General features: G+C 35.2%; 1 protein-coding gene across 2 annotated transcripts in view; it reads right to left on the reverse strand.

The window, feature by feature from the left end:
* Positions 1-2,959: 2,959 nt before the first annotated feature.
* The window catches only part of itpk1a (inositol-tetrakisphosphate 1-kinase a), a 36,619-nt gene continuing 14,740 nt past the window's right edge, over positions 2,960-24,838 (reverse strand). For both annotated transcript variants that reach the window (XM_073932333.1, NM_213017.1), the window contains 8 exon segments: positions 22,468-22,593; positions 21,130-21,247; positions 14,698-14,796; positions 14,508-14,548; positions 10,960-11,125; positions 7,010-7,077; positions 6,627-6,789; positions 2,960-3,950 (listed from right to left, as the gene is read on the reverse strand). In XM_073932333.1, the coding sequence (XP_073788434.1) occupies positions 3,661-3,950; positions 6,627-6,789; positions 7,010-7,077; positions 10,960-11,125; positions 14,508-14,548; positions 14,698-14,796; positions 21,130-21,136 (834 nt within the window). In that variant the 5' untranslated portion in view covers positions 21,137-21,247; positions 22,468-22,593 and the 3' untranslated portion in view covers positions 2,960-3,660.

Below are 24,838 nucleotides of genomic sequence, written 5' to 3' on the forward strand. Positions count from 1 at the left end.
CATTGAATTTTGATCACTTGACGTTATGACCTAAATCTAACCTAATTTTAACATCTTATGATGTTGTGTGCCTGCTGGGATGGGGCACGAAACATCAATGGAAATGATTAAATGAGCAAATTTAACATATTTTGTCACCTTAGAATTAGAAGATTCTATCTGTCATTTTTATCAAAATTGAGTTATTGATATATTCTTATAAAATGGCAACTTATTTATATTATGGATGTTTTTTATAAGTTTTTTACATTTTAAGACTTTTTTTTTTTAAATGTTACACATACTGTTTGCTATGGAATGCAAAAACTTTGAAGCTCAATATCTCAAAATCATTCAGAACGCAGATAGAACCTTCCAAGGTGACGATTTGTTTGCAGGGTTGTGGGGTAACACATTATAAGTAACGCAAGTTACGTAATAGTATTATTTTTCTAAGTAACGAGTAAAGTAAAGCATTCCTTTAAAAAAAAGTAATAATAATTGAGTTACTTTTTTGAAAATGATTAATAGATTTAAAAAAAAATAAATTGCTGAATTAAAATGAAAGTAGTCACAATGACTCACACAGTCAATGAGACAATGTGTTCATTATTTTGAAGGCATCGAGGAAAAGGAAAAGGGGATTGTCTCAAGTCAATGATTTTACTTAAGACAGATAGGTAGTTAACACGTTGCTTTAAACTTTCAATAATCTGCATATATGGCATGTAGAGCTCTGGGGTGAGGAAGTTCTCAGATAACATTAACCTAAATTTGTTGTTTTTTTTAAAGCGAAACGTTGGTGTAGGTTATACATTGTGCTGTTCATTTCAGAACTTCTCTTTTAAAAAAAGAAAGAAAAAATAAAAGCTTTGAAAGAGATCAAACCTCAGTGAAATAAAATAAAAAGTAACGCAAAAGTATAACGTAATATGTATATATATATATATAAATGTATATATAATAGTAACTAAAAAACACAACTAGTTAATTTTTGGGGAGTAACTCAATATTGTAATGGTTTAAAACAACTTTTCCCAGCACTGTTTGTCAATCATATTGTGTCCTGTTTCACTGAAAACCTGTATGATTTTCTTTAGTGAGGGACGTTTACATGATAATAATCTAAGCAAAATGGTTATTTTCCTGCATTTGCGTACAAACAACAACTATTTACACAAATCTATGAAAACAAAACTACAGTAGAATTATAATTTTTAAAAAATATATTTTCTGTATTTAAGGTTTTTCTCCCCTTTCTGGTTGATTGGCAAATTATCTTGGTTATTGGTTTTATGAGGTAAAAATGATAAAATGAAAATGGTTTAGACTGCATGTTTGAACTGATCAAGATCTTTGAATTTAGTACTATCCATTTTTTCATGTCAGATGTTTAAGTTTGCCTTCAGTAAGTTGTTGTTGTGCAACACAGGCTCATTCTGAAAACGTAGCCCTACATACATTTCTGGAGAGCGCCAAATACATCCCAGGAGATACCTTTTTTTGCTGCTTTATTTTCGCCAGTCCACTAGAGGCCGCTGTGCACGCTTTTTCAGATTTCAAATTTCTCTTGCGAGTACCATCCGTGCCCTGCTTTTCTCATGTAAATCCACCTGAAACTGCTGTCAACTGACTCACTGGCTTATTGATCCCCCATTCACCCCTTTCCCGAAACCCAACCCAAAAGCACCGATTGACCAGCGCCCATCCACTTCCCTAAACCCAACCCGACAGTGTTTTCAAAGGCGATCCAGAAAAGGAAAACAAATCTGTTATTTACTTGTTTATTTACTTGGCTTTTGCTTTTGTCTAACTTGCTTTCTGGAACCATTCTTCATCAGACTCGAACCCAGTCTTTACAGTCAGCTCTTCACTGCATCTCAAATCCATCAACATACTCTGCAAGCCACAGGACAAACTGGTAACAGCGGGAAAGCCGTCCATATGGAGGTAAGTGGTCAGCTGCTAGCGTGAAAAAGGAACGGCGTAATACGGCCTGATATCATTTGTTTTAAAGATGAAGCATACATACTTCAGGCTACATTATTCACGATCTCCAAAAATGTATATAGTTATATTTTAGAATGAGCCTAGTTGTTGTGTAAATGAACGGCCAAAATGTGTAAAAAGTGGAATGTTTTTATTTAAAACTGGTGTCACATAAACTCTAAAACATGAGATATTTGGAAAAATGGTAAGGGTCCCACTTTATATAGTGGCCTAAACTAATATGTACTTACACAGGAATTAATAGTTTGTTACAATGTACTTGTTGTGTAAACACATGTATTTACTGTGTACTTATGCTTAATTAGATACATGTATGTAATTACATCTGTAATTAACTTTTGAAATTACATTTGTAAATACACTGTTGACCATCCCTTACACCTTAACCCACCCTTAAACCTACCCATGCCACCAAACCTGTCCATAACCCAACCTCTATCCCAACTCAAAAGCACCACAAATACATTATAAACACAGTAAGTACATTGTATTTATTTTCTGATGTCAGTACATGGTAGTTAAGGACACTTAATATAAATTGGGACCGGTAAGACTTTATTTTGATGGTGTCTTTTGCACATTTTATTGACTAAAAGCTGCATTGCAACTACATGCCAATTACTTCTCATTCAGGGGGTCCACGGGGTCTTACAAAGTATTAAAAGTTGATAAATCAATGTAGAGAAATTTAAGGCCCTTAAAAAGTATTAAAAAGTCTTAAAAGCTATTTTGCAAGGCATTACATTTTATTTCATTTTTGATTATGCATTGTATGGTTGTATGCTAAAGTTTGCCTGAATTAAATCTGTGACTATCAGGATGCTGTGTAGTGTATGAAATCAATAAATCCTGCTAGATTTGACATCATGCTGCTTTGTTTACTGCACTAACCAAGGCAACACCATTATTTCTGCACTTCTATTGGCACCAACCTGCAGAATTAGAGGTATTGTTCAGAAACAAAGTGCTCTTTTGAACCTTGATTTTAATTTATTGAACAAAAACAGTATTGTGTAAACAGTACAGAAATATTCTGTGAATGAAATATCTAGTCGTACAGGTTTGAAATAACATGTTGAACATTTTCACTTTTGAGTGACAGTCATTTTAGGCAATAAAAGCATAACCCCTAAATGATCTCATATCATCTTCCAGTATACAAGGATTTTACATAATTTTCTGGACCCCTTCAAATGTGAAATGATTCTTCATCTTTCTTTCCTTTTATTTAATCTAACGCTACTTAACTTTTTTTTAAAAAGCAAAGTTGCTATTGTTGGAACAGATTCATCACGAGCAGATTGCTTATGACAGCAATAAAAGACTTTCTCTTAGTAAGCCACAATTCATCATACACACCAGAAGAGAAGTCTTAGTCTTATTTAAATAGTGCAACGTCTTACATCCAAATCATGACACTCATTTTCCTTTTCAAGCATCTCATTAATATATTAGCAATATCTTCATTTTCTCCTTGTTCTGCAAATCAAACTCAGTGCAACATTCATAACAGTAAAGTAAATCACATTCATTTTTTCCAAGATCAGCTCGTCCCTTTCAAACATTAAATTTAATAATTGACAAAAATCAATAAAACATTTATTAATTGTTCCAACATTTTGGCACTAATGAATTGTCTGTACACCTATGCACTAATGAAACTCTTTATAGTCACTGCGAGGACGTCTCTGCTGTTAAACTGGATCTGGTGTGCTGGTGAAAGTTCGGAGTCATGCAGCCGCCGCAACAACTCAGTCCCTGATGCGGACCCTTCTTGATCCCCTCGCTGTCCATCAACCAGCTGCTGTCATTTCCCAGCATGCCGCAGTGTACGGTCTGGCTCTGCGCCGTCCCGTTGACTCTCAGGTGCCCACACGCCACTCCATTACAAACCTGACCTTGCAGGACGCTGCTGATGTGGCTCAAAAGGTCGTCGAAAAACTCCGGGACTCCTTCGTAACCTGGATTTCAGATAAGAGAAGTGAGATTGGCGAGAGGGAGATTATTAATCATCTGTTGTGTTGCTCCTGCGGCCTCATGGGACTCGTCAGCTGAGCCACTGAGAGATTTCAAAGTGCCGTTCCCTGCTAGATACACAAGATCGCTATGGCAACAGGCGGAAAGAAGGCCAGGTGGCTTTTAGACTTACTACTGTACGCTGGCAAACACAGCTGAGCCTTGACATACTGACAAAAGTACTTTCTCATGTACTTTTGCCATCATTCACACTGAAAAAAAATATTGCAAGATGATTCCTTGGATTTACAAGATTTTTTAAGTTAAGAAGTAGTAAACAATTTATTTCGGCTGAATTTAAACAAACAAATTTAGTTGAACACGACTAAATTTAATTTGTTTGTTTAAATTTAACAAATTGTTTGCAAACATAGGGCTCTACTTTGACAGTCCATGCGCAAAACTGAAAGCGCAGGGCGCAAACGCAAGGTGTGTCAGAATCCATGGGCCCTATCATACACCCGGCGCAATGTGGCGCAAGGCGTGACGCAATTTTTATTTGCTACTTTTAGCTTGGCGCAAGAGTCGTTTTGACGTTTTGCGCCACGCTGTTTAAATAGCAAATGCATTTGCGCTCATATGTGCGCCCATAGGCGTTCTGGTCTAAAAGAGCAGGCGTGTTTTGTCGCGTTGCTATTTTGAGAAACTGTAATAGTCTTTTCTTTAGACCAGAACAAACACTGCTCAATAAACAAGATGTGGAGCAATACGCAAATATCTTTACATTTAAAAAAGAATTAAAATATTAAGGATATATAGGATATAATAAGGGTATATATATAGGATATATATATAAAGGATTAAATGTAATGTACGTCATGTAAATAGCAAATGCGCTTATGGCGCGACGCAACTGGCTCTTAAAAAGAATGTGAGATGAGACTCTGATTGGTTTATTCTCAAAACACACCTATAACTCATTAAGAAAATAATCTTAACCCTTTTAGACCATGCGCCATGGCGCAAAGCGGATTTTCCCGTCCTTATATTAGCACATATGTATTTTAACGGATCATGCGCAGAGTGCAAAACGCTGGGCGCAAAACGCAGGGCGCAAGCACTTTTAGGGCGTGTCAAAATGTATTTTTGCTTATATAAGGATGCTTTGCTAATATAATCTGCTTTGTGCCGTGGCGCATGGTCTAAAAGGGTTGAGATTATTTTCTTAATGAGTTATAGGTGTGTTTTAAGAATAAACCAATCAGAGTCTCATCTCCCATTCCCTTTAAGAGCCAGTTGCGTCGCGCCAAAAGCGCATTTGCTATTTACATGACGTACGTTCACTTTCGCTTTCGCTCTCGTAGATGGAAAGCTTTACGCACAGACATCAATTAGCCTATAAAAAAATTATTTTATTTGTTAAGCGCAAAGATTTGTTTAAAAACTATTTCTAAATTCGGTTCTAATTTCCAGCAAACGAATAAATGATTAATAATAACAAAGTGTGGTCAAAATACTGAGTTATTTCCAAATACACCTGCTATGCCCCATATGGTCTTAAACCTGACAGGTGGACAAATCTAAGCTTGTTTTTAATAAAACAAATATAAATATGGATATTATAAATAATACTGCTAATAATAATAACATTATACAAAAGCAAATTGAATGAACTGAAAAAGCCTCCTGAGATGAAGGATTCAAGGCAGTGGTTTTTAAATTCATGCAGGCTAGAAAATAATGTTTCGTAATATCTTAATTCTTTATGTTTGAATCCTATATATATACTTATTATATTCTATATAAATCCTTAATATTTTAATTCTTTTTCATATGTAAAGATATTTGTGTATTGCTCCACATCTTGTGTGTGAGCAGTGTGTAAGCGAGGCGCACAACTAACGCGCTCTGCGCCGGACTTTAGACCGGGTTTGTTCTGGTCTAAAGAACAGACTATAACAGTTTCTCAAAAGAGCAACGCGCCAAAACACGCCTGCTAACGCCTATGGACGCACATATGAGCGCAAATGCATTTGCTATTTAAAAAGCGTGGCGCAACACCTCAAAATGACCCTTTCGCCAAGCTAAAAGTAGCAAATAAAAATTGCGTTGCACTGTGCATAGAAAATATATGGAAGGCAATCAGAGTCAAAAGACTTAAAAACAAAATATTTGAAATCTGATTGTGAACGACAGTGTCATCACATCAACAAGTATTTGACAATATATTTGCATTCGCGCCACACTGGTATACTGCAGTATAAATAAAGACAAAAGACTCCATGTTTGTTCATACTGGTATGTACATATGCAAACATCAGACATTATATAGCCTTCTATAAAATTGCCACCTTAAGGTCAAACCATAAATGCTGACACAATCAAACTGCATGCATTTTGTTTAAAACATTTGTCATTCAAAACAACTGCCTTCCATATTCATGTAAACAGAAGAGACAAATTTAATGCACATTTGAATGAATTGTTAGAAACTATTTGTCCATTTAATGTTTAGATAATTGTGTATTGCATTTAAAACCACAACAAATGATGTGTTTATTACTCCATACTGACACCATGTGGTTGGTCTGGATTATTGCTGGTTTTGAAAGTGAATAGAGTTCAGTGCATAGAGATAAGGTAAATTACCCAGTTAAAGCATTGTGAGGAACTGCACGTACCCGGAAAAGCGTTGATGTCGATGACGGCGTGCTGCCCAGTCTGATTGTTGATGATGATGTCAATCCCAAACAGAGAGATGCCAAGGGCCTGGTGTAACTTTCTGGAAATTTTCTGAATGACCTCATTGCTTGGCTTCCAGGACTGGCCCACCATGTTGTCCCTCTAGAGGAAACAGGACATTTTTTAATGTAGTGAACATTTTTAAATGCACTTTTTTTTTGTAAGTGCTCCTTTATAAAGTTTAAAGTTTAGTTAAATACTAAGATTCAATTAGATATTTACACAACAGTTTTTTTTTCTAATTTTAAACATTTAAATTTTTGAATTCAGTGGATAAAGCATTAAATGAGCTGAAAATACTGTATGATGCATGTGGACTTACACAGGTCAGATGAGAAGAGGACTCTGGTTTGGACACATGATGACTGTTGAAGGATATTGCTCTCCTGTCTAGAATATTTTTTTAAAAATACAGAAAAAAGGCTTTTATAAAGCTTTTGGTCAATTTTGTAAGAAGTAATAATATTATTTAGCAAAGTGGCATTAAACTAATCAAAAATCATATGGAAATCTGATTAATGGCAAAAATTACATGTCGTAAAATTTTGTATGTGGATTTCACATATATAAAATATATGTAATAAATGCCAAACTTATGTTTATATTGGTTTATTCAACCTTTGAAATTATATGTATGTATGTATATGTTCAAATATATTAACTGTAATTTTTATGTGTTCATATATACAGTAGCTATATACTATGAACGTATATGTAACTAACTACATCTACTACTACTACTAATAATAATAATTATTATTAATAATTCCATAAATTTATATTGAGTTTTTCTGGACACATTTTTGGGGGAATCTCTTCATCCACCACCAGTGTGCAGCATCCACCTGGATGAGGCGATTCCCATGTGGTCTCCCATTCAGGTACTGACCGGGTAGCTTCAGTGGGTGACCATATGACAGTTGCAGAGAGCAAGCTGCCGGCATATACTATACCAGTGGTGCTCATCCCTGTTCCCAGAGATTGACCTTCCTGCAAAGTTCAGCTTCAACCCTGATCAAACACACCTGAACCAATTAATTAGGACCTGAATACAGGCAGGTGTGTTTGATATGGGTAGCAACTGAAATCTGCAGGAAGGTGGATCTCCAGGAACAGGGTTGGTCACGCCTGTACTGTATTGTACTGTACTATACTATACTATACTATACTATACTATACTATATGTACATATTTAAAATTCTAATGGTTCCAAAAAATCTATGTAAATGGCCATTTTTTATATTTCTTTTAAAATATATGTTGCATACATGACATATATTCTATATATGTGACATCCAAATATGAACTTGTATGTCATTTCTGCAATTTGCATATATTAGATTTCATTATAAGAATTAAAGACATGTCCTTTTAAATAAATGCTGTTCTTTTAAACTATTTTGAATAAACACAAATAGAAAATTTGTAGATTAAAATGATGATTTAATGTTAACATGTGAGAGTATTTTGATATATTTTTCATCCATTGAGTTTTATACATAATTTCATACTTGTGACAAATACATCCAGTAAACGTATAATTTTTATAAAGTGTTTTTTTTCAGAGAAAAATCCACAATGTATTGCCTCATAAACTTTAAACAAAAGAATTGACCAATTCTAGCCAACAGTGAATTTGTTTGGCCATTGGGGGGCATAATTCACCAAACCACTCTGACATCTGAGGAGAAACCCTTTGAGTTGCTTATTTAATGAATACCACGTTAAAGACTAAATAAAGCAGTTCTCTGTAAGAGTGTCTAAACATCAGCAGCATATGCTGAAAGACTGGTCTGGACAGACTGAGAGGCCTCGCCTTCACACAAGTGCCATTAACTTCAATCTTACTTTGTTTCTGATTTTAAACAAAAGCTTAAACCTTATAAAAACTTCCAGAGAATGTAGGTTTGTTAGGATGGGATGTTCTTTGATAGACTATAACTAAAGTGATCTGATGTCTAAATGATGTCTGGAACCATGCAAAGTGCTTTTATTGGTGTTGATGCCTGGCTCTCACACAGAAAGCAGATGTGTCTCTATTTGTAAGTGAAAACCTTGATAAATACAACAAATACAATAAAATAATCAATATGAAGAGCCAGAAAAAACTACAAATGCTACTATTCAAAAGTTAAAAGTCCCATATGTACAGCAAAGGTAAATTGCTTTGGAAAAAAGGTTTGGGAAAAAAGGGATATTATGAAACAGTCTGTCAAATGATCCTTAAGAAATCGTTCTGATATGCTGATTTGGAGATGAAGAAATCTTCAGTGTTGTTGGAATGCTGTAAATGGGGAGGCTGTGTGATATTTTTGCAAAACTCATGAGACTATCTCAGATTACTTCTGTAAATAGAACTATAGCAGCATGTATTTTAAATATTTGTAAAGTCATTCATGTCTTTTCTTATCAATTGAATGATTAAAAATAAAATGATTACTTTCTTTCAAAAAATACTGTGCTTAAAAATTCGCAGTAACGAAATATAAAAATTATTGTTAACTACAACTACTACAAGCATAGAAACTGAAAACCATGTTTATTACTGTGAATTAAACAAACAATAACATAAAATTCACATTGACGGAATATATATTATTCATTCATTCATTTTCTTTTCGGCTTAGTCCCTTTATTAATCTGGGGTTGTCACAGTGATATGAACCTCCAACTTATCCAGCATATGTTTTATGCAGTAAATGCCCTTTCAGCTGCATCCCATCACTGGGAAACACCCATACACTCTTGAATAAATATAAGTGCTGGGAAAAGATTAATCATGGTTAACTGCATCCAAAATAAAAGTTTGTGTTGACATAATATAAGTGTGTACTGTGTACATTTATTATGTATATATAAATACACACACACACACGCATACATATACTTGAGAAAATTCCACATGATCTTACATGTGCTTTAAATTATATTTGCGCTTACTTTTTCCACAAAGTGTCAACACTGAGGTGAGCTGCTGTTTAACAGTCAGAAAAGAAATAGTGATGAAATAAATATACATTTTTTTTACTTTTCTTTAAACAAAAAACTAAGTTTTTTACAAGTACAAATTCAAATTTGTTGCCTGTATCCATTTTATAAGCAGACACTAGACAAAGATGAATCTTTCAAGTGTTTGCGCATGTTATCAAAAGCTTTTGAAATGCTAGGAGTTCGGCTTTAGACTTTGGTCTTAAATGTGCAGTGTGTAGGTTTGACACCCAGTGGTTGAATAGGTATCGCATTCCTGGATCAGAACAAATTAAGCACAGGTTGCCAGATTGACGACCAACAGGAGTGAGTCTGACTATCAAGCCCGAAGGCCGATTAAAAATCGCGTTCTATATAAAAGCAACAGCACACCATAGAAGGAGTATGCTCCATATTAAAAGGAGTTTTTGTTCTAACCAACACCTGGAATTAATATATTAGAAACGGCTTCTATTTCTAGCAGCTGAACAACAGAAAACTGACAATAATTACTCCAGGTACACCTCATGTGCTTTATTCTGTGTTAAATGCTAACAATGTGAGTTTGAATGCCATTTTTATATGACATTTTTTGCCATATACTGAAAGCAGCAGCTTCTGTGCTTTTGAATGGATGTGTTTAAATTTCTGTCGTGTTTCAATGAATTTCGTTCATCACTGCAATTCTCATCATGTAGCCTGTTGTTAGGACACACTGTTACAATGTAACCTGCTCACTAATTTTTGAATTTGTAATATTTATGTTATTTGCTAATTCATAACTACCTCATGTGGAACACTGAATCTGCGTCTCATTTTGGTGTCTGCTACTGTCCACTAGAGGTCGCTTTTTGGTCACGGGCGTTTGCTTTAAGAGCCTTTCTGAATGAATGAATGAATGAATGAATGAATGAATGAATGAATGAATGAATACATAAATTAAATATATGGTTTTCCGTCAAGGCAACCCAGGGTGCTGAAATATGATTGACTAAACTGGCATTGGCCGTGTAAAAGGACCAAAACAAAGACAAATGTTCCGGCATGTAGCAAACATTTTCAAAGCAGAATATCTGACTTTAGTATAGTTTTTCAGATAAACAAGAATGCTCACTTGGCATGTTTCTTAAATATCTGCAAACATATGGTATTTTTATGCTTTAGAAGAGACAAAAACTTACAGCATTTTTTTATTAAGCATTTATAAAGAGTTTTATTTTGAGACTATTTTTTTTACACTTCTGTGCAAATGACATTCATCAAACACTTTGAATCGTCTGTCATTTTGGTGTTGCGCAAACTGACCTGTAGGTCCAGATGGGAAATTCCTAATGGAGGGCCTTTGCACCACACTGTAGGCCTCGCCAACCACAAACACCTTATAGAGAACTGCATTATGGTTAATGAAGCTCTGGAGGACACATGGAGGCTTGATGTCTTTCAGATCTTCCTCGCTGAAGATGATGGCCATCTATTAAACAGAAACCACATTCCACAACATTCTATATACATGGTATCTTCAAATATACAGGAAATGTAAAGCTACAGCATACGCTTTCACAACACTAACACTGCCACACCAAACCCCCTCAATCCATGCATGTTCCTTTAACTAAGTAAACCTCTGTGCTCACAGTCATAAAACACATGACCATCAACCTGTTTGCACAAACACGCTCGTTCTGCAGTGGATGGTGACACATTAATCTGGTACGCCCCTCATTGTCAACACTGTAAAACAGGGTTATAAGAGTCTTCATGCAGCTTTCTGAAGGAATGTGCGCGATCGAGACTTTGCCTGTACATTAGTCACAGAGAATCAAAGATATGGTCACCATCGCAACAGAGGCTGTTAATCATCCACGAGTACAGCAGCCTGAACTCACAAAACACAACTGATGGAGGGCTGCAACATTCTGATGAACTGAGAATCTTGATGTTTTTGGGGTAAAGAAAACAACAATCTACAAACAAAATCCAGATAAAGATTCTCCCTCAATTCTGATAAAAAAGTCTTTCAATTGTTTGAATATTTTGTGCTTTTTTTTATTAAATAAGTGATTCAGGTAGTCAATCATAAACGCATGTGAAGGTCCATATGTTGCTCAGTAGATATTTATTTTGAATGTTCTATACAGTATGAAAGTGAGTAGACTGAATGTAATCTGAATGTACTACAATTGCCATGTTGTCGTTATCAGGTGACAGAGCTATATTAGTTATGTTGCTTCACTGCCATTAATAAATTCCCTAATGATGCTTCATGGGTTAGCTTTTATGATATTGTGTATTGAGCATCTGGTCATACTACTTGGCATTTTCCGTTTTTTTTTTTTGTTGTTGTTGTTTGTTTGTTTGTTTTATTAGTTGCTTTACTTGTTTCAATTTTGGATAAATCAAAGTTTTTGAATAAATGATTAATTGACAAAAGACTTCACACATATCATTACTGGATAAGGGGCCGATCCAAAAACGCGAGGTGAACCCTACTGTCTTTTTTTATTAAAAAGAAAAAAAGAAAAAGCGTGGTGCTTTTTTATGTCACTAGGCAATGACTAAATCAGCTTGGTATTGTGTGAGAGTGTTGCTGTTGATATTGTTATAAATTTAATATTTAATAATATTGGGATACTCAATACTTGTGAAGTCATACAGCTCCAGATATCTCAAAACTGCAACCACAAGTCTCTCCTCCGTCTTCAAAAGTCTCCATTGCTGTCTTGACAACACAAAGCACCACAACAAAAACCCCGCCTCTGCTTTCATTTGATTGGAAAATGATACAGACGTGAGTTGACTTTTTTTTCAACTGTGAGTGCAAAACGCGAGGCACGCAGGGCGTATAAGCAGCGTGCAAAATGCTCGCTGCTGTTTGCAAATCATGGTAAAAAAGGTGCCTTTCAATGCAAAAATTGAACAAGAAAAAAGAAGTTGACAAGAAAAAAAGAAGTGCGTGGTGCTATTTATGTTGCTAGAAACCGCTGGCCGTAGTGTATGTCTTTGAATGAAAACATATTGATAGTTCCCAGTACTAGTTTGCAGCTGGAAGGGCATTCACAGTGTAAAACTTATGCTGGATAAAATGGCGGTTCACTCCGCTGTGACGACCCCTGATTAATAAAGGGACTAAGCTGAAGGAAAATGAATGAATGAAGTCATATAGCTCTGGATAACTCAAAACAGCAACCACTAGTTTCTCCTTAATCTTTAAAAGACTCTGCAGTCGTCTTGACAACACAAACACTGCTGTCACCTCAACGAAAACCCCGCCTCTGCTTTCATTTGATTGGAGAATAAAAAAAAATGTGACTGACGTATCGTGCCTTTTCTGCTCTGAGTTGACTTTTTTTCAACTGCAGACGCACATAGATGCAACGGCAAAAAATGCAACGGCAAAAATGCAAGGCGCAGCAGGTGATTAAAATGTGAGGCACACAGGGTGCATTAGCAGCATACAAAATGCTCGTAGCCATTGGAAAACCATTCAAAAATGGCACCACTCAATGCAAAAAGTGCATTCAGTGTGATTAGGAACTAAAAAATCCCTTTTTTATGACTGAATGAATCATGACCAAAACATGTTTCAAGAATCACTGTCGCTACCTACTGGTGTAACAATGTAATTCCTAAAATTTTTTTGAAGCATTAAGTTACTTTTACAAGGCAAATGACTCTTCTTTTCACAGCATTAGTAGTTATATCTAAAGTATGAACTGTTATCTATGTACTTCTGCACTACAGAAAAAAATAAATTAAAAAAAAAAAAAAAAAAAAAAAAATATATATATATATATATATATATATATATATATATATATATATATATATATATTGTGTGATGAAAAAACAATTAATTATTAATTGTACTGCTCTTTGGCTTGTTAGAATCACACTTTCTAAGCAGCTGAAATGAGTCAGTAGCTCATGCAGTATGTTTCCATCCATAAAATGCAAATTAACTTTATGCGCAATACTGGATTATCGCATAAAAGACATGCGAATAAAGCAGCGTTTCCATCCAATGAGTCTAAGAGAACAAAATCATCACTTCCTAATTAACTGGCACCAAATATCGACAGTAAAAAGAGAACTTGCTGTGGTGGGAAAAGCTGCTTGAATCTTTTCTTCATTTAATAAATGACTTGCGCCTCAGAAGGCAATCCTGACAGGCAGTGAACGCGCGGTGGCGTTTAAAGACTTGAGACTCAGAAGCTCTTGATTCTAGAGGTCATTAATAATATGATAACACTAGTACTTAAACGGTAAGGCGTTTCAGAATGACCAAAACAACCTTTCAGATGTGTTACAATGTGCTCAGCCTGCTGGTTTGTTCATTCACACACATATTTATCATCACATAATCTCTTACAACAAAGTCACATGACTTTTTTTAACGTGCAAACTGGAATTTATTCGGTAAAAAGGTTTTCATCATAGTTTATGCGCATCTTTTCTTATGGATTAAAAAGTTTATCCTACTCAGATATGCGCATATGTTTTTATGCACATTTTCAAAACTTATGCGCATCTTGGTGTTTCCATCAACCAATCCATCCATCAAGCTCATATCCAAAATGTGCATAAAATAGGTGGATGAAAACATAGCTAATGTTGCTTTCATGAAACTATAAAGAAAATATAAAGCGAAAAATCAACTTGTAAAAGACACTAAAAAAGCCCAATATGCACCATCTTAATAAGACACTACACAACATCAGAAATTATTAACAAATGTCACAGGAAAAACTTATGTAACAGATGTGAGCACCACTGTGATCTGCAGTACTTATCTGTTGCTTATTATGCAAGAGATATGAATAATAGAGCAGGTTATAGGATAGTAAAGTACTTACCTCATGGGAATTGGTGCCATGAGCTACCTGGGGTTTACAGACTGCAATCAAACAAAGCATAACATGAAAATGTGTCGCTTCAATGCAAACGATCAAATATATTCTGTAAAGTCAAATGGGCAGCTGAGGGAACCTGTTCTGTATGTGTGTTAAACTGTGATGAAGATTGCAGCTAATGACTTGAACTTACTAAAAGGAAATGTGATTCCATGTTTGTGGAGCTGCTCCAGAGTTTCAAAGCCACATTCTGTCTTGAGAACCATGAACGGAGGTGAACAGATTCTGTCATCTGTGGAAAATACACACTCACACAATTCAACTTTTTTTGACTGGATACATTTAAATTTGAAGAAACATTTCATGCAACACAGACAATACTTAACTAAATACACCACTTTGATCACATTTTTCATTTGTGGTTTTCAATTTGTTTAGACGTTGTTGTGAAACACAAGTCAACATCATCAGGGTGAAAAAAATGGCCAAATGAAAACTGTAAATTTTCACCAAAATTAGGACTAAAACCAATTAAATTTGTGCATTTGGCAAATTTATTAGTTTTATTTTAAAACTGTGTCGTGTAAACATACCCTTAATGGAAAAAGAAAACAATTTAAAATAATGAAATTATCAGAAAACCTATTTAAGGAATTTTGCATTAACTTTTCTCATTAATATTCATTAGGGGAAAAAACATTTTCCTTATTGTGCAATATTTTAAGAACTGTTTTATGACTATATAAGATCACATGACAAGGCAATATTGATTACGGTTATAAAATGTCACATGGAATAATTTTTGATATTTATTTATAATGTGTACAGCTGATAAATACATATACATAAATAAATAAAAATGTTTTCTATATACATTTTTTATCATTTACTTTTTCAGAAAATAAAAAAATATGTTTCTGAGGCAGCATTTTTATTTATTTAACACATGTGGACTGGTTGTGCATATTACAACATTGTACATTGTAATCTTTTACAAAACATACATTTCTTATAATTTACTTTTTCAAAAAATATGTTTCTGTTTTGTAAAAGATTACAATATACAATGTTGTAATATGCACAACCAGTCCACATGTGGTTTGTGTACTTGGAGAAGGCATTCGACCGTGTCTTTCATGGCATTCTGTGGACGGTGCTCTGGAAGTATGGGGTCAGAGGTGCTCTGTTAAGGGCTGTCTTGTCCCTGTATGAAGAGAATAGAAGTTTGGTTCGCATTGCCAGCAATACGTCAAACTTGTTTCCACCTCCACCAGAAAAAGGTGGATTGCCATCTCCAGGTCGGAGGACAGTCCTTACTCCTTAGCTCAAGTATCTTGGGGTTTTGTTTATGAGTGAGAGAAGGATGGAATGTGAGATTGACTGGCAGATTGGGGGAGCGGCAGCAGTAATGCGGTCAATCTGGTAAAGAAGGAGCTGAGCAGAAAGGCAAAGCTTTCGATTTACCGGTTAATCTATGTTCCTACTTTCACCTATGGTCATGAGCTTTGGGTCATGACTGAAAGGACAAGATCTCTGATACAAGTGGCTGAAATGAGTTTCCTCGCAGGGTGGCAGAGCACACCCTAATAGATAGGGTGAGGTGATCTGTGACCCGGGAGGAGCTTGGAGTAGAGCCGTTGCTCCTCCACATCGAGAGAAGTCAGCTGAGGTGGCTCAGGCATCTGTTTCGGATGCCTCCTGGACACCTACCTAGGGAGGTGTTCCAGGCATGTCCCACTGGGAGGAGGCCTTGAGGACTATGTCTCTTGGCTGGCCTGGGAATGCTATGGGATTACCCTGGAGGAGCTGGAGCAAGTGTCTGGGGATAAGGAAGTCTGGAGTTCTCTCCTAAGACTGCTGTCTCCGTGACTCGGCCCAGAATAAGCAGACAAAAATGAGATGAGATGTTTTGTGAAAGATTGCAATGTACAATGATCTAATGTTTAAAAAAAACAATTTCTAATAATGTACTTATTGTTTACATTTTTTATGGGTTTAATATACCTGTAATAAATTAATCCTTTGACCTAAGGAATTAAGGAATGTTGACCTTACAGCTAGATATGAATAAAAAATTACAAACTTAACCAAACAACAACATTAACATTAGGCCTTAACTGTATCTAACCTCAAAAGTTGCACAAAAAAAATCATGAGCCTAACTACTCTGTACCTACAGTAACAAATACATTTACACATAAAGACATCTTTAGGTAAAGCAGAAACAGATTAAAGTAATTAAAGTCATGTCAATATCAAAAACATTGACAATTATGTTTTTTAATCTAATAAAACGGATCATTTGATTTTAGCCTTTGATTCTGTCAGATTGTTTATTAAGGTCTGTCAATTAAATGTCATTTCATCTTTTCCTCCTTTCATACAGTACAGTATTTCTTTCTTTCCTGAAACACACACAAACGAAAGGGTGACAGGCCAGATGACAGCATTAACAAGACAAGATTAACCAGCACCCCCTGAGCGTAACTCCACGTAGACTCCAAGTTTGGATGGCGGTCTTAATGATGTGTAGCCTACACACATTTTAACTGATGACTACTCTTTCTACAGAATAATATTACTACTGGATCCATGGAAACAATTCAAACTGAACGGCTGCGGTATCTGTGAATTTTCAGACCGCTTTTGATCTGCAACCATCAGTTAAGTCTCATAAACAGCCTCTTTTCCACGAGCGAAAGTGCAGTCTATTTATAGCACCGCAGAAACATTCTTTTTCTGTCGAGCAGCTTCGACGCGGCTCAACCGAATTAAAGCATCACCTTTTACATTAAACAAGGAACATGAATCCATTTGATGAAACAAGCAGTAACCTTTAAAACAGCCATAAATGCTGAATACAGAGGTGTGATGCAAGGTGATGATGAATGAATAAATTAAAGTTTATTTTTAGAGATATGGGTGGATGTGATTCATTAGGATGAGCGCCAATTTACACAACCAAGTCAACTGACTATGTAACTCACCCAAAATGCTTATATTTTTTATTTAAACAGCTTGTTGTCATTGTGGACATGCTGACACGACCAATTAGATCATGGAAAAAATGTGTCTGACTTTAAAAAAAATCAGTCATCGATGGCACTAGCTGATACGTGCATGTATTTGGCAAGTGAGTTATTTCAAAGAGGATCTTGTGTAATATGAAGGCTATACGAGCTGTGTTATCCCCCTTTTCCCAGAATCCCTTGCAGTGTTGTTTCATAAGCTAACAGCCATGGAGGCGGTTGCCTGGAGAAAAGGCCCTAGAAAATAGTCACTCCCTTTGTATCATAAACAGAGTGGTCTCTTTCTTAGAGACTGGGGAAGCACCAAGGCGGATGGTTAACTTCACACTAACCCTCAGCTGACACTCCTGCACCACAGACAACACTGACATTCTGATGTGCTCTTGACTGAACAGCATCTGCTTCTCGAATCTGAAAAGCTTTTGATAGAGGTCATGCTAATTTTCGGATTGAAGGATTCATTGTAGTTGTTAACTTGCGATCCGATTGGGTTTAAAACATTAGGCTTTTGCACTAAACACAATTTTTAGGATTATTTTTAAATAAATGCTGAATAACGTCATCATCATTAGGTTTTACTCAAAGCTGTGGAGTAAATGAAGCTTGGCTGTCTTTAAAAGAAAATATTTGGTAACACTTTAGTAGTTCCATTAGTTAATGTATTTACTATTCAAATTCATTATTCGTATTTAAGTATGAATAATCTTGTAAAGCATTTATTAATCCAAGTTCAACATTTACTAATGCTTGACATCAGTTAATGCACTGTGAGTTGACATAAACTAATGATAACTAATTTAAATAGAATGGGCTGATGTTAACATAGATGAATAAAAAACAGTAATAAATGTATTACTAATAGTGTGTTCGTGTTATTAAATACATTAACTAAGATTAACTAATAGACCATTATTTTAAAATGTTACCAAATATTTTATTCTATAATGCATATTGCTTTTAGTATTAATGACTCGCATAACTTAAACTAGTATTCCTAATATTGTACTTTTTATGAAAATGTTGTAAAATTATAAAAATGCTAGATTAAAAATATGCTGGATAACATAATCATCATTAGGTTTCACTCAAACCTGTGGAGTAAATAAAGCTTGAGCTTTGCTATCATTAAAATAAGAGATTCTATTCTATAATTTAGTTACTTTTAGAATTAACTATGTCCATAACTTAAACTATTATCCTGATATTGTACTTTTGTGAATGTGAATGTGGTACAAAATATAAAATAATGCAGACTTTATGACCATTACACTGCCACTTTTAACTCTATGATCAGTTATAATGAACACTGTTAAGTGCAAAAATGCATTTAATGCATAGAATAAGATACATTTTTTAATGTTTAAAGAAAAAACCTACTTAATATAGACTTTCTACTGTGTTTAAATACAATTAAATACATTTAACCTTGATAAGGGAAAGACTTTATTGAAAATATTTTAATTAAATAAATCTTATTTCAAAAGTTCACACTTAGCTGATGATTGATTATAAAGCTTGTTCGGCATGCTGTCCTGGGAGAGAGCCCTGAGCTCATAACATCCTCGAGCCCAGGGCTCCATACTGTTTGTAAGGCAGGAGGGGAGTTTGGTGCTAATGGCAATTAGGAATTGCTGATTATGAGCTCATCAATGGTGCCATTTTGATTTGGTCGATTCGTCTATGTAGGATGCCTTTGGACTGTGGTAGGAAATCGAAGAACCCGGGGAAACCCACAAAAGCACTGGGAGAACATCTAAACTCCACCCAGAAACGTCTACTGGCCAAGTAAGGATTTGAACCAATGGTATTCTTGCTGTGAGGCAACAGTGCTAACCACTTGGCCGCCAAGCAACTCTGTCAAGGAAAGGAAGGGATGAGTAGGGGTGGAAGGGTGGATTTTTCCACATGAAGATAACTAATGTAAGAAACTCTGATTATTTACAATGAGTTAGGAATCATCCAATTGCAGAATCCTGTGTTGCTAATGCAGCACCAGCTGTGGTCAATCATAGGCACGTGATCCGCTTGAAATTAGTTTATAAATAAACTTCACTTAAAATTAAATATATATATATATATATATATATATATATATATATATATATATATATATATATATATATATATATATATATATATATATATATATATAATGCATATATTCTAATGGCATTTTTTCAGTGAGAATTGTTTGTTTTAGCTATGATTTTATATCTATCTCTTTTTGTGATTTGTATTGTGCAGCACATTGGTCACCTTCAGTTGTGTTGAATAGCGCTATATAAATAACATTGATGTTGACATTTATATCATAATAAGCTGTTTTAATGAACTACATAATTGATATTTTTAGAGGAGGACACTCGGTATTTTGTGTACAATTATTTAATTGTACATCTTAAGATCTCAAATCAAAAACCCTTGCTCCTATTAAAAATTACATGAAGAACTTACTTTGGGTGTTACTGCAAAATCAACCCCTTCGGGGTGATTGAAGATAATCATCAATCATACATGTGGGTTTACTCAGCAATAACAAGTACATTATGCTCTAGTTGATGACCCCAAAATCATACAATTTGCGTACTGCAGATACTTACAGTTGAAGTCAGAATTATTAGCCCCCCTTTGATTTTTATTAAATTTTTTTTAATATATTTCAAAAATGATGTTTAAAAGAGCAAGGAAATGTTCACAGTATGTCTGATAATATTTCTTCTTCTGGAGAGAGTCTTATTTGTTTTATTCTGGCTAGAATAGAAGCAGTTTTGAATTTTTTATATCCATTTTAAGTTCAATATTATTAGCCCCCTTAAGCAATATTTGTTTTGAATTGTCTACAGAGCAAACCACTGTTATACAATTAATTGCCTTATTATCCTAACCTGCCTATTTAACCTAGTGTTAAATGTCACTGAAAAAATATCTAATCAAATATTATGTACTGTCATCTTGGCAATGATATAAGAAATCAGTTATTAGAAATTAGTTATTAAAACTATTATGCTTAGAAATTTGTTGAAAAAATACTTCTCTGCGTAAAACAGAAACTGGGGAAAAAATAAACAGGGGGCTAATAAATGAGGGGGTTTAATAATTCTAACTTCAACTGTATTTGTGTATTTTTTTCAGCTTAATATATTTTTGTTTGTGATGGAATTCCTTAGGCACTACGCCATTCTCCCAGCTGGTGATTGTGTTGGCTTGCAGTGATCCAACGGGCCTCATGCTCTTTCTGTGGCCAGTGAATGCTGAGAGCAAGCAGCACAAAGAATGAACGACTCAGCAGCTTTAGGACATAAGCCCTGCATAAGCCTGTGCGCAAAGCCAAAAACCTGCCCTCCTCGTGTTAGTTCACCCCTGATGAACAAAGGAGGATCTAGAGGCCTGCTTTACAGAACCTTTTACATTATTTAGAATTAGTGTAAATGCTGTCCACGGTCAACATTCTAGCTCACACTGAAACATAAAGCAAGCAACCACAGTTTGTTTTCTTTATTTAGGTGTCCTATAGGGATGGTTTTATCTATAATAAGTGATACCATGATGAAAGGGTCTGTCCTTAATCAATGACTGTATCTGTGTTGCTTACACACCTTCCATGCTGTGTTCAAGTTTATGGATTAGCTTATACGATTTGCACCGGTCCAGCAGGGTACGAATGGCCGGAAGAGGGTCCAAAATCACTGTTTCAGGGTGAGCGTCTATGTAGTCCTGAAAAGAGACACACACAAGTCTTCTTATGTTCCTATAAGGGACAGATTTAATCATTAAGTAAGAAGAGGGGCCACTAGGGGTCAATGGAATTATGGGGCTTAGTTTGATATTGGAGAAACAGATTTGGCAAATGCTCCAGTGCATATTATATTTGAACTCAACAGAACATTGCAGATGTATGTTTACAATGTTTTTAAGTAATAGTGCAGCCAATCACAGACATATCTGTTGGTATCTTGAATACACTGGTCAATCAGTAAGAATCGCCTCACTGTTTGAAATCCTCAAGTTTTCAATACTGTGCCCCTGGGAATTCTCTGTTTATAAACATAAAAGTGTTGGCATGATTTAAAACAGGAGCATATGAAGAGCTCAGATGCAAAAACCTTTAAGTGGTGTCTGAAATTTCTTTCTAGAATATATGGTAAGCCGTTTTGACATTTAATTTCAACTGTATGTATTAGATACCAGTACTTTTTCATTAGTAAAGATACTATCACTGGCTATTGAATAAATGATAAAACGGCTTTTGCCATAAGAATTAGCATTTTTCGCAACCTCCTAAGCTTGTGTTCAGTTATTTTACGTTTAAGGCAATGACAAAAAAAAACAAAACAATTGATCGCCATTAAAATAAAATTACTGAACCTAAAAAAAGGACATTTTAAATGGCACCTAGAGATTTCTGGGTCTGAACTATATTATATGAAATAATAATGCCATCTCATGGCAATGCATAACTTTTTGATTTAGTAGTTAATACATATTAATTTGTACTCATTAATTATTCATATTTATACATTTAAGTACAATTTTCAACCCCCCAATGAGGGGTAGGTTTAGGGGTGGGGTTTGAAGGCATGCCTCCCTTTACAAATCTTATGTTTTCATCTGAATTAAATCCACTTTTTTTAGCCACTGTTCTGGTGTAAAATACATAAATGCATTACAATACGTAAAACTGTTGTGTTTCCTTTAAGATTCATTTAAGATTGAGCTGGGACAACAGAATGTTACATTGGATTATTTTATAGCATGTTTAAATTCCTTTTTAAAAGATAAGCAAAATACATTACTTATTGCTAAGTATTTTTATGAAATTGTATTTTTGTATGTGATTTAAAAAACAGCTTGAATAGCACTGAATAGCTAATTATACAATGAATGTACGCTTGAGTAACAAATGCATGGTTGCTTGAGCTGATTTTCATAGTTACCTGAACACCCTGAACAAGTAGCAGAGACTCTGTGACATTCTGGTCAGCATCAACAATGTGGTCGGTCAGCTTGTGGATGATGACATCAAACGGACCCTGGCTCTCGATTGGCTGGCTCAGATCCAGCTGAACCGGGAGAACAAGGTCAAGAGATCAGTAAACATCCACGAGACTGCTTTCAGCAACTTCCCTCTGGGAGAATGCTAATGTCAACATCTGAATAAGCAAAGGGTGTACTTTCTAGTAAAATTCACCTGAATGTATTATTTTCAGGAAAAGAAGTATGATAATAAGTATTGTACAGCTTAATTGTATAGGTTTACAAAATAAACATTATGCCTACATTTCAAAAATTCAACAAAGGTCAGTAAGCTCAAGGATGACATTTGAAGAATTTGAAGAATAGATGTTTATGACGTGATGCTAACTGTAAATTGAGAACGGTGCTAAACTGTACATAAACTAAATCCTACAGCAAACACACAAAGAATCACATTCTGATCCCTCTCTGAAGGTCAGTGCCATCCATTGCGTGAGTGAAAGCCATTATTTTCTAACATCAAAATCAAACATGTGCTGACTAGGCTTGAAATTAGAAAGGTAAATTTTCTGTAGTTATATTATTATATTTGATTTATTACATACTTACACCCAGGACCATTTTATATCGAAGTTAATATTTAGATGCACCATGTTGGTGTTAAGTAACATCTCATTTTTATGAGGTGGGTAGTAAGCCCAACACTCAACCCTTAACCTGGAGGACCAGGACATAAGCACACATACACTACGGACAATTTAGCTTACCCAATTCCCCTATGGCGCATGTCTTTGGACTTGTTTGGGAAAACCAGAGCACCCGGAGGAAACTCACATAAACACATGCAAACTCCCCACAGAAATGCCAACTGACCCAGCTGGGGCTCAAACCAGTGACCTTCTTGGTGTGAGGCAACAGCACTACCCATTGTGACACCATGCTGCCCTTTATTACATACAGTAATGATAATTGTCCAGAAACTGTCTATCTGGTGCATGACAGCAGTAGACTCTCACAAAAATGGTACAAAAGCTGTCCTACTGTAGCTTTTCAATATTAGTATTGACTACAGGTATTTTTTAAATAATCAAGCATAAATTCTTTACTTTAATAGCAGGTTTGGCATGCTGTCCTGAGAGACAACCCTGAGCTCGGAGATACAGTAATTGAGCCCAGGGCTTCCGCCTGGTCAATGAGCATGTAAGGGGAGTACAAGATCAGGTAGTTCTCATGAGCTCCCTGTTATAGGAGAAAAGGAGAAGATGGAGTGGATGGGGGGTTTCTTCAGAAATGAAGATAAGGGAGTAGTTTTAGCCAGGCTACTTATAGTGAGTGTGCATTAATATGATTGGCTAACTAATGATTGTAGATGAGGGACCAGCTGCAGTCAATCATATCATGTGCTCCTCTCGAAATTAGTTTGTGAAACTTCACTTATAACATTCAGTCAAGCCCAAAATTATTCATACCCCAGGCCATTACGAGCATTCCACTTAACGCTGTTCAACAGTACCTGTTTCTCCCGGCAGGTGGGAGTGGCACTGTTGTCACATGGTGTTAAAAAAATCCCACCACTGCACTGTCATCATTCATTCATTATTCTGAGGAGCTGAAGCTGATGAGGTAATAATACAACTGTTTCGCGAAACTAAATAGTTCTAACTACTGATGAAGCTTAATATTTGTTTTCGCAGTATAAAATGTGTGTAGTTTTGGTGAAATAAAAGAACTGTAATCAATAAATGTATCAATGTAAATACATGCGAATTAGTCAGAAACACGTAAATTGTACTACAGCTTTCTAGATATGATATAGATATCTAGACGTATTTATCTAGATATGATATAGCCAGTCACATCTGTTTCTGTAATAGTTAAATCACAGTGAGTTTATGCATCTAGCATATTATTTTATAGCTATATTCTACTGTAACATGCTATGTCCGTTAGCATCGGAGTATAAATTGACTTTCTTATGAAATACCTAAGATGGCGGGAAAAACACATTTATTGTCGTGGTCATGTAAATAATCAGTTAAAGCCTTTTTATGAGAAGTCTGTCATTTTTGTCAAAAAACAAAACAAAAACATGCTGATTGAGTAACTTTATGTAAGAATTTATAGGTTCATTTAGGTATAAATAATTTCAGGCTTTACTGTATTTATAACAGGGGTGCCCAAAGTTTTTTCCAATAGAGGGCCAAAATACCAAACTGAAATGAGGGCTATGGGCCAAATATATACCAAACTGTATCACAATGAATTTGCCAAAGGGAATTTGCTGAAAATGTTGCTTTAAATCATATTAACTACGACAGTATTATTTTTAAG

This window comes from Danio rerio, chromosome 20, assembly GCF_049306965.1.
Source record: "Danio rerio strain Tuebingen ecotype United States chromosome 20, GRCz12tu, whole genome shotgun sequence".
Taxonomy (NCBI): Eukaryota; Metazoa; Chordata; class Actinopteri; order Cypriniformes; family Danionidae; genus Danio; species Danio rerio.